At 47.2% G+C, this 10,932-nt stretch overlaps 3 protein-coding genes across 3 annotated transcripts; all 3 read right to left on the bottom strand.

Moving 5' to 3' along the window:
• Positions 1-394: 394 nt before the first annotated feature.
• On the bottom strand, positions 395-2,127 carry FSST1_000851 (uncharacterized protein; the record flags this gene model as incomplete). The annotated part of the gene is made up of 3 exons (XM_083235069.1): positions 395-785; positions 836-1,676; positions 1,884-2,127. 3 exons carry the CDS (start codon positions 2,125-2,127, stop codon positions 395-397), a joined length of 1,476 nt encoding a protein of 491 aa, XP_083091033.1.
• A 2,104-nt stretch (positions 2,128-4,231) lies between these two features.
• Positions 4,232-6,669, bottom strand: FSST1_000850 (uncharacterized protein; the record flags this gene model as incomplete). Its single annotated transcript, XM_083235058.1, has 6 exons — positions 4,232-4,419; positions 4,475-5,134; positions 5,181-5,361; positions 5,410-5,667; positions 5,714-6,505; positions 6,655-6,669. 6 exons carry the CDS (start codon positions 6,667-6,669, stop codon positions 4,232-4,234), a joined length of 2,094 nt encoding a protein of 697 aa, XP_083091032.1.
• Positions 6,670-7,108: 439 nt separating this feature from the next.
• On the bottom strand, positions 7,109-8,336 carry FSST1_000849 (uncharacterized protein; the record flags this gene model as incomplete). Its single annotated transcript, XM_083235047.1, has 2 exons — positions 7,109-7,751; positions 7,804-8,336. 2 exons carry the CDS (start codon positions 8,334-8,336, stop codon positions 7,109-7,111), a joined length of 1,176 nt encoding a protein of 391 aa, XP_083091031.1.
• Positions 8,337-10,932: the final 2,596 nt, after the last annotated feature.

Here is a 10,932-nt window from a genome sequence, read left to right as displayed (position 1 = left end):
ACGATTCACAATATTGGCCTTGGACGACTGGACCTTTGAGGAAGTCTTTGATATGATCATTTTGTATAGCCGTTCCTCAGTTCCCTCATATAGTCCTTAGACATGCAAGGGAAATCACCGCCGTCAGACAGATACAAGCGTATCGTTGTACAAACGCTTCTCAGGCAACGCTGTTTTTGTAGTTAAAATCATTCCAACTTCCATATTCTTCAATACTTTCAAACCAAGTCAGCAGCCCTATACTGAAACAATATGCAAATGCTATTCTTTAAAGAATGAAACACGACAACCCAACCAGCGAAGAGGAAGTAATCTTGTCTGAAATGTCTATAACCCATCAATGTACACCTTGCTATCTTTTTTGAAGAAAAAAACCCAATCTGGCCGTGTCCAGCTATGGCATTCGAGGCGCCCCCATATTTGTGATCTTTGGTGTCCTTTGAGCTGTGGGACTGGCCTGGTTTCCCATTAAGTTGCCAGGCTTTTGTCCACCTTGTGTATTCGCACGGAAAGTAGGTTCTTTCTTGGGATCAAAGCCAGGAAAGGCGGCTTGCAATCTCGAGTAAAGATCCTTGATGCTATTGTTTCGCTCTTCGCGATCTGCCACTGGGTCGATACTGTTCTCTGTGCCTTCAGGTCCCCCTATGGCTGGAGCTCGGAGTTTGGTAGAAAGATTCAGGGATGGTGCACTAAGGTATGCTGGACAAGGTGGAACTTTAACCTCAGGCTTTCGATCTGCAAGTGCCGCCATATAAGACAAGTTTGCCTGCAATCGCCTCATGCATCTGAAGAGTACTGTTAGCAACCTGACAACACTTCCGACAAAAAGACTCACTGGAGATAATCGTGCTGTAGCTGCGTTTCCTCTTCTTTCTTGTCCCCCGGGTTTCCAGCCGCAGCACTTTCCTTCTTCAGCTCCTGTTGTGTCGCCTGGATTTGAATCGATTCGTAGAGTAGTTCATGGTTTATGTCCAATAGCAAGGCGAAACGCTCCTTGTCTCGAGATTCCGTTCCAGGACTTAGCGGTACAGCAGCTGATGAGCTGCCATTCACGGCTTGTCCCTGATTTGAGGAGAAAGTCGGAGTCTGGGGTGTTGTTAAACCAGCCGAGGGCGGTTGTTGTTGCTGCACCTGTCCCTGCATTTGCCCCTGTGGTTGCTGAGGTTGTTGCTGCTGTAGTTGTGGAGGTTGCGATTGTTGTTGTTGTTGTTGCTGCTGCTGCTGCTGCTGCTGCTGCTGCTGCTGCTGATGGTTTGTAGGAGTTTGGCTCTGAGATGGAGGCTGAGGAGTCGAGAATTGACCCTGTTGAGATGGCAAGGCATTGTTTGGTGTCCCTTGTACGGCGCTCGGGGGTCTCTGCGGAGTAGAGACCTGACCCATACCGGCAGCGTTGGCAACTTGCTGCTGCTGTTGTTGCGCCTGTGCCTGCGCCTGCGCTTGCTGCTGCTGCTGCTGTTGTTGTTGTTGTTGCTGTTGTTGTTGCTGTTGCTGTTGCTGTTGCTGTTGCTGCATTCGCTGCATCATATGAGGTTGTTGAGGCATACCGCCCTGGTTCATCGGAAAGCCTTGCATGCCTCCGCCTATCATGTAGCTTGGCGCGAAGCTTTGGGGAGCGACCGAGGAGGGAACGACTTGGCCATACGGATTACCGGGGAATTGCTGCTGAAATCCTGCCACTATGCGCAACATGTTAGTCACTAAAGCTGGAAACGATGAGATAGTATTGCGTCGCGTCAGAAAGTAGTTTGCGCCGCGCTCTCGACCAGTCGCGCAACTGGCCCATCATCATCAAATTGCTTCTGGCGATGGCCATAGTCTTCACGACAAGCGCATGCTGAGGGGGCTGATGGAGTGTCGCGTGCGAGTATGGAGATTGGACCTACTCTGACCATTGGCAGCCATATGTTGCATACCTGTGTTCGGCATCATACCTCCAGGACCACCGGCCATCATTTGAGGATTCGCGCCGGGGTTAAAGCCTCCCTGCGGAGCCATACCGGCGAACTGCTGCTGCTGGTTATACATCATCTGCTGAGCGGCTGGCTGAGCTCCAGATTGCTGCTGTGGGGCAGGGTTGTTGAAAGAGGGAGCAGCATTGTTGCCAAAGTTGTAGCCGGCGGAGTACATGACGGGCGTCAAAGGCGTCAGTGCAGCGCTTCAGGCGGCAGCGCGTGATGGGCTGGACTGAACTGAGCTGAGCTAAGAATGCTATGCTATGCTACCTATGGATGCTGTAACAGCGGCAGACAGCAGCCGGCGTATAGTGGGAGTGGGAGGGATCGGGCACGCGTGTGTGAGCGAGGACAGGCTTGTAGTTGGCTGTTGATGGAACACGAATGGGGTCCAATCAATCTGTCGGGTTTCGATTTGGTGAACGAATGACGGATCTGGTCTGGAAACGTCAGATCAAATATGGGCGTGAGTCGTGGGCGTGAGAGTGGCAGCGGGAGTGGGATTGGGAGGCTGGGCTGGTCACTTGTGTACGGACGCGGTTCAGTTGGTTCCAGGATTGGAAATGAAAATGAAACCTGGAGTACGTCTTTGACGACTGAGATGTGGTTGTGTGGGGCTAGTCGTCGTACCTGCCTGAGTATTGGTTACTCTTACCTATCAGTTAAGCAAGGAGTTATCACGGTGGCTTTTTACGCTTTGTGTTATGTGAAGCATACACCAAGAAGCTAGGTTATATAGGCCACGTTTGTCAATTATTCTACCAGTTTCGTTTGTTATTCTCTTGCCAGCCAGGCTGGTTCCACATGAGGCTTTGGGAATAAGACTGTTTGTCATGTAGCCTGTATCATAGACAGCACCTACTAATCTAATTACAGCTGGAAAGCTCCGCAATACGTTCCAAGTATCGTGTATACCCACTTACCCCTGTCACATATATCATAACTACCCTGGACCACGAATTTCTCCAGCATTTAAAGAAGACAATGTCAAGGACTAGGGAAATACATCAATTATAAATTAGAGTATTTCAGAGCGAGATGTTTACTGAAAGGAAGGGGAGACAACGCTATTTAGCTAGCTTAGTCTACGAGTTTGTGGTAAATATTGAGCTGTGGTTGTCTGATAGTTTGTGTGACTCTGCCCACTCATGCGATTCACCAAGATTATTTACATTCTAACATCATAGGTAGTTAATATGAGAAATCAAGAGCAGGCAACATATAGAGGGCAACCAGGTGCTGAAAGACCATGCCAGCCAGCATCGTCAAAGCGTCAATCTATATGGCAATTAATAATATGTATTTCTATTCGTTTTCTTGAAACTCCGACTGGTTAAGTCCACTCTCTCGGTTCCTTTGCCTTTTAGAATATGCAATAGACTTTTATTCTAGAAAGACTCAATAAAAACTCAAATGGCTTAGTTATATTAACATGGAGAAGCTGAAGGTAGATGTGTACAGCTGAGAGTCTACGAGATACATAGTACTACCCATTAGATTATTAGCTCCACATGTTTTAGATCTGAGAAATGTTTAAAAGTGTCATATTATCTCAACTAACAAGCTATATTATTAGATTGGTTTGGCTCGTAGGTGTCTATACCGTAGGAAATTAGAACCTCGGAGTATACCTTCAGCTTGAATATATATCTTGATGTTGTTACCTTCATTTTCTGTTTATAGGCTGTTCTTGTGTCGATTTTTTGAGGTGTCGAACCTTGCACGTGGTTTCCTCCGATCGTGTGGGGCAGATCTCGCCGCACGTGGGCTCTGCATGAACGTTGGACAATGCCTATTCAACCTTGTAAGTATCTTCGTATGATTAAATCGGATTATTTGATGACCAGAATAGGCTTGGACGCTCCTGGTTTTACAGAAGGTAAATGGGGGGGGGGGGGAAGCATCCAGAAGATCAAACAAAGCAACGGAAAGCCATACAGATATTTAGAGCAAACTCCTCTAGAGGGTTGCTAAAAGAAGTGGTCAGTCGTTTCCCTCAAGAAGATGGATGCAAGCATCGGCAGATTTGGCAAGTATGGTTGTCTAGGTAGTAGTTGTATTTGGTTTTCTGTAAATGTCAACTTGATCTGGTGCAAAAGACAGTATCAGAATAATGATGAGACGCCAAGCTAAGCGGGATAACTGTCTGGAATCAGAAAACAAATCCCAACTTATGGTAAGAAGAGCAGCTATGCAAAGAGCATGACATAAAGGTATGCAGCATAAATGAAGACCGCATCACGGCAGGGCGTCAACTCTCAATTACTGCTTATTTGTTTTTAGGCCACAAATTTCCCTCCACATCCACCGCAAACTTCTCCAGAAGATTCTATCTTTGTTCCCGGCCCAAAATTCTCGTCAGCGACACGAGTCAACTCTGCAACTTTGAGACATCGGAGCTCACAAACGGCGCATATTCTTGATATATCTGGAGCCATGATAGCGAGACCTGTTGAGGCGCAACGGGCTATTAAAGGTCGTCAGGAGGATGGCTTTGGGAGAGAGTCGGATGCTTAACTTACCAAACAAATGCCCGTTCTCACACTTGGCTATATCCTCTTCCAATCGTAGCGCTGAATAGCAGAAAACACAGTTCTGGTGTGCTGCAATGTCTTCGAACTGCTCCCTCAGGGGTGTGTTATGCATCTCTGGTGAGATCTTGCTGGTGGAAGTAGTTCCGAGAACTTCAGGACCGTTCCCATACATCCATTCCCAGACTTGCCCTTCAGTCGTCAGTTGTCTCGTTGGCACAGATGTACCAGCCGCCTCCTCGCGCTCTTCATCTCTTCGAGAAAACATTAGCTTGCACAGTGCTCTTCTTTCTGGGTGAAGAGTACTGTAGCGTGACACAAGTACAGCCGTTGTCCCACCACCAGGTGAATGCGCCAGACCCCAGATGCGGTACCTCGCTTCTGGAACTTGCAGCTGTGATGTATCCTCCTCTATCATATCGTCTTCTGAGTCATCCGAATCAGAGTCTATGCCCTCTAGGGCAGTCGCTCTGGGTACCAGTCTCGTTGTCTGTCGTCGAATCCTTACCGCCCATTTAGGTACTGAGGCCTCCATGGTAGGGAGGTTTGTTTGAAACCAATCTTGGTTGCGCATAGTCGCCGACAACCTGACTATAGAATAGCTTGGAACGGATCCTCCCGTTACATGACTCTGATCGTGAATCATCAATCCTAAGACATTGTTAGCCATAGCCGTCAGTACTTCTTGACATCATACCTGTTATAGGGTTTGATGAGACCACTTCGCTCTCCTTGGGATATGTCGTTGAGCACTCCCAAGTATAATGGGGTTCAGATGGTTCCTCGGCGTTGGCCACAAAGGAAACCTGGAACGGCTTCACATCGAAGGGCGTGGTAATTACGCCTTGAGCTGTAGGCCTATCACCATCGTAGACGATCTAGAGTCAAGTCAGCAACGAAATCCCCCCGTATCAGAAGTCTTGTACCTGATCCTGCCACTCAACGTATGCGTCTGTAGAAAGAAACATGCATATAGATGTCGTATCTGTGCTCTCAACTTCAATCCGCGGCGATTGACCCCTTTCCCAATTATCCAGGATAGTAACTCTCCGGAATCCGACATGGTTCTTGGTTAGATACGCGAGTATAGATGTACGTTTACCTTCACTTCTGAACCAAGGACTCCATTTAAGAGAGAAGGCGCTTCCGTGAGGAACGTAATCTGGATCTGTGATGTCCACAGCCTGTTCCAGGTTAGAAGCTTTCCCAGCCAGGTCTAGAATAGCTTACATCTTCTTTGGTATGCCGGCCTTTGCCATCGAATCGATTGACTTCCCGGATGTCCCAGATAGTCTCTTCGCTAGCAGGATCAGTCTCTTTTTGCCGAGAGAAGAGTTGCACTGTCATAATAGTAACCTCTTCCATATCGTTGCAGTATGCTAATAAGCCCCTGCCTGTATCAATCTCCTTGGCCCACGAGAAAGACTGGATGCGCTCATTCATATTCCGGTAGCCATCCTCCTGATTAGTATCAGGCAGCGGAAGTTGAGCCCCAAGTCCCCAAAGTGTCTTCCACGCCTTGAAACTTCTGGATCGCATGCCTGCAACCATGGCGGATTGTCGGTCGATATGTTCTCCGATCACATAGATGCACCCACTCGTAGACAGCGCTGTCAGGACGGGCCGGAGGTTGCACCCAAGTCCATTTGGCGACCATTCCAATCTCACAATTTGGCAGATGGGAGCACCTGAGCCAGTGACCAGACCACTTCCAACACCGGGAAACCAGTTCTCGTCATTAGCTGGCGGCCCTGCCACTCTGATGCCCGAAAAAGAACAAAGCTGAGCGTTGATTGTTGGATCTGGGCGGATCAAGCCCGAGGCACGGTAGGAAAGCGTATACTGGCTTTGTAACTCTTCATCTTCCGCTGCATCATCTGGACCCCCACTCCTGGGGTACTCTGGTAGAAATATGTAAATTGTGTCGTCTGTTGAGACCGCAAGCTCAGCGTCGCAAGACCATGCCAGGGCATGTGTTGTAAGTGGACGCGACTTGAGATGGATAGTTTTGAGAGGCCTCGTCTGAAGAGAAGAGTGGTCAGTATGTAGTTTTAAAATTTTAACCATTCAGAAGTACATGTGAGAATGTTCACTCTTGTTCCCTCTGACTTGTTGACAACCAGATCCTCTACAGGGGAGCATCGTGTAAAGTATTGTTATTGTTGTCTTACCTTTGATTTCTCCATGCTGGCTGATGTCAAATTTTTTGAAGGAAAACCACGACTACCAAACTGAAAAAAGAAACCCCTGTTACTTTCGCAAAAATGATTGATCGCTTGTAGAATGCCAGTTTGCGACAACGTAAAACTGAGATTCTGTTCAACAAAGGTAAAAGTGCGAAATGTTCAACACCAAAATGCTGCTGACTAAGGCATCTAGAATATCTTCACCAACCGCATCAAAACCGGTGCCCACGTCTAAATGCCCAAGTTATTCCTTTTCATGATTGAGACACATTCGGAGGTACAGTTAATAGGGATCTGCCATCGAATACTGGTCTTTAATATTATCAAATATGGTATCAATATGAAAGCATAAATATATCATTCCTTTTGAAGACGCCATTCTCCCTGTTTCTCATGCAAGAAGTATATAGTCATAACAATACTCATTCAATTACAGTATTTAACCCTCAAGGAAGGATCCCAAAGCCCATAGAAGCCCACACCCTGCAAGCGCCGTTACGCCAACGACCTTCTTGGTCCACCAGTTATCACCTGTCAAAGCCTTCGGCTTTTGTATCTTTCTGGCAGATCCAGTCGGGACACTAGCAGGTGCCTGGGCAGAGACCTTCTCTCCAACTTCTTTCTTGCTAGCCTCTGTCTCTCTTTGTTGCAATGCAGCAATCTTTTTGCTGAGCGCCAGGATATCCTCCTCAAGGGTCAGGTTTCCGCTGCGGTCGACCTCGACATTCTGGATGTTGCCAAAGAAGTCTGTGATAAGGCGGCTGCGGGCGTTTTCTTCACCACCGGGGAATAGATCGTATCGCACGCCTGCATGAGAGTGGATCTTACTGTAATCATAGCTGTCAAACAGTTCGCCAACTGTCTTCTGGCTGTTGAGGTCCTTGACGTTGTTCTCAAGAAATTCCAGGTTGTAATATGTGTATCGGTCAATAACAGCGACTCCAACGTCGTTGTCAGCGTGGTGCGAGTAGGATGATTGGTCGAGCTTAGAGGAACCTGTGGCGATAATGTTGGGTGAGTATAGTCTGCTGTACATAGTATTCGCCTGGCAAGTGTCGATCATGAAGAGAATCTCATGGTATCTGAGGAAAAGGTTAGTACTGGACCAGCAGTGGCATTGAAACTATCACGCACCTCTTCTTCTCCCACATCTCCTCAAAGGCATTGGCAAGATCGAATGCGCCAATCTCCTCAGCATCCTGAAACTTGAGAAACTCGTTTCCACCATGACCCGTCATGTACACCAGAATATTGCTTCGATCATCAGTGAGAAGGCGCTTGCTTCGAGGCATCTCGGCGCCAACGCGATCAGTCAAGAGGCGAATAAAGTTCTCGACAGTAACCTCATAGCCACGGTAGTCCACCTCGATGTTGTCGCCGTAGAGATCGACGGCGCGATCGGAGTTGCTGTAGACGGTTCCGGGGAAGGCATTGCGAGGATTGCAAGCCATGTCATCGGGAAGCATGAGGATGATCTGGGAGTCGGGAATACCGAGACGCTTAACGGTTCGGTACATGGAGAGGACATTGGCGAGGTGGCGGTAGTTGAACCAGAACCGCGACGTGCAGACCAGAACGGCCCAGTTGCTGGTATGTTCGGCGAATGCGGTTGTTGCGAACAGAGCCGCTGCTACGAGGGCTTGGATTCGGAGGTCGGAGAGCTTCATGGCGGGGATGCGATGCGATGAAAGGAAATGGTTGACAAAGGAGTGTAGTTGGGTAGGTAGGTACTAAGATAGCTAATGAGTGAAGATTAGCGGCTAGATGCGACGAATATCATATCAACTGGCCAATGGCAATTGAAACAGGTTGAAGTTTGCTGAGGATCTCTCAGACTTACAAATCTGAGAAGCGGCGATGATGGACCATGAATTCCATCAGTTTGATGATATCCCTTTTAGGATCAACGTCACCAAGGACTCCAAGGAGGTAACACCTAGCCTCACCCAGGATCTTACCAGATCTGGACCCGGAGTTTTCGGCGTCTAGCGCCCGAAGCGACCGTCTAGCACCCCTGGCGCTTGTACTAATTGGAGGCACTAAATTTCCTAATCGAGTCACATGGTAGACTTCTCTTTACCTTTGTAAGCCTTTATGATTCACGTCAATTTCAAGAGAAGCTTGGGATGTGTAGATCCAGATACGATAAAGCTTTGATGCCTCCTTCCAGAACCAGGGTTAGGATTGTTAAATACTAAGTTGGGGATTAAGTTTGTTGCCACCATGTGATGTTTGATGAGGGCATCTGAAATGGTTCGACTAACACTGAGATATGCTCTGATTTTTAGTGCGGCAGACATATGGTTCTGGGTAAAACAATTGTTTGACACATATCCAATAATCTTCAATATTACGTGTTAATGAGAAATTCTATTGGTTTCTGTAAGCTGACGAGCATTTACCTAATGTTGCTTTTGCTCTGACCTCTTGGAAGTATTGTTACATGATGACAAGAGAATTAGACAGATTAAGTAGTTTTGATATCTATTGGCTGCCATGTAGAATACGAGTGGTAGCAGTAGTGTAAAGAATGCAAAGCACATTGTTCAACAAACTCACTAGCTATCATTTTGCTATTTGCAGGCCATTATCTTAGGTTGAGCGTCCTGGCAATGCCTTGTCTTGCACAGACATGCTGGGCAAAAGAGAAGACCCATAATATCCTCTTTGTCTTACTCCTCTTGAGGGTCAGGATGGGAATCATATTTTTTTCTTCTTTCTCTCGGTACCAGGGATAAGGATAACATCAATCTGTAGTTAATTACTAAGTTATGTGCAGTAGCGCGGCGGAGTTATATGCAAAAAAGACTGGAAGGAAAAGAAAACGGAAAAGAGAAAGAAAAAGAGGGCCCTGCAGCGACTCCACCATGACGATGCGATGGATGAGAATGAGAAGCCAAATCGAGTTAATTACAATCAATCAGTAGAGCTATACTACAACCGAAGAGCCAATATCCTTATGGAGTCATGGGTCGCCCTCACAAACACCAGTCATGCATCGTCAGGTGGACAGAAGAAAGAAGAATCAATAAATGGTTCTTCTAGTGACAAATGAGGGCCGTAACCGGAGACGGAAAAGGTACATATAAAAACCACAATCACATGAAAGAAATATTTGGGGACTCGAGTCGTGTTTTTATGGAGGGCCTAATGGCGTATGTTATCCACTTGCAGTTAATAGCCGCTACTTTAACCCATGCACTGACATTGATTTTGACAGGGCCAGGGCCGGAGCCAGGGATTAGGTATGGACTGTATGTGTAATTGTTTAGCTGTACTGTACTGTACTGTACTGTACCTATGGACTGCTCTGTACTGGCCGCGGTCAATCAATCAATCAAGCAATGGCATCCTGCACGGGGGCACTCTATTCGAAGCTATGATATTCAGAGCCGAAACGTCCAATGATTGGACTCGGGCCCGAAACATCAGCTTGAAATACCTCAAACATCACCTGTCATAAGACGAGAGCTGGGGGAGAACCTGGGGTTGGAAATGAGATCACGATACCATGATGCATCATGACTAAAACAAAATTGATTAAACCCCCAAGGCTACTAACCCCCAATCTACAATGTTCACCACCCACAGGTTACAGACAATAGTAGTAGCATCATCTCAGGATTTCAATACTCTTCAACGATGCTGATCGATACCACTTAGCGCATGGTGACAATCCACTTTGACGGCGCGTCTCCAAATGTGACCCTGGAACCGTTTCTGAATGCCGTCCAAATTTGTAAAAGTTTCTTGTTTTTATTCCTCGACTCCCGACGGTTCATGATAACCCCGCTGAATCTGACTCTGCGAGCCAAGAGCAGGCAAGGCAAGGCAACCCCCCTTGGCCTCTGTGTGTGGTCTAACTATGGGTGTGTTTTGACATTTGATTGTTGGAGAATCAGGTTGCTAAAAGTAGACATGATCTATCACCGTCTTGACCTTGTAGCTTCTCCTCTTTTTTCTTTGTTTCCTTCTTCCATCTCTGCCTCTTCTTCTATTTTATCTGTGTTTTCCAAAAAAATACTCTACAACAACAACAGATCGAAACACCCCTTCGAGTCTTCATCTCATCTAACGTTAACTCGACTGATATTTCACCCGGAGTGACACGGTGTGCTCACCTCAGGTCAACGGTCTATCTAGGTCTGCCGTGCAACGGTGACTCGCTGAGGGGAACCAAAAGAGACCAACCTCTCTGGTCACCTGCTGAACTGGACCGCCTGTTAGCTCGTGGCGTTCATGTATCTCATCTCCCTTACTTTC

This window comes from Fusarium sambucinum, chromosome IV, assembly GCF_050947815.1.
Source record: "Fusarium sambucinum isolate potato_lamoka chromosome IV, whole genome shotgun sequence".
NCBI classification, from domain to species: Eukaryota; Fungi; Ascomycota; class Sordariomycetes; order Hypocreales; family Nectriaceae; genus Fusarium; species Fusarium sambucinum.
Note: the sequence above shows the minus strand (reverse complement) of the source record. Positions and strands in the feature narration are given on the sequence as shown.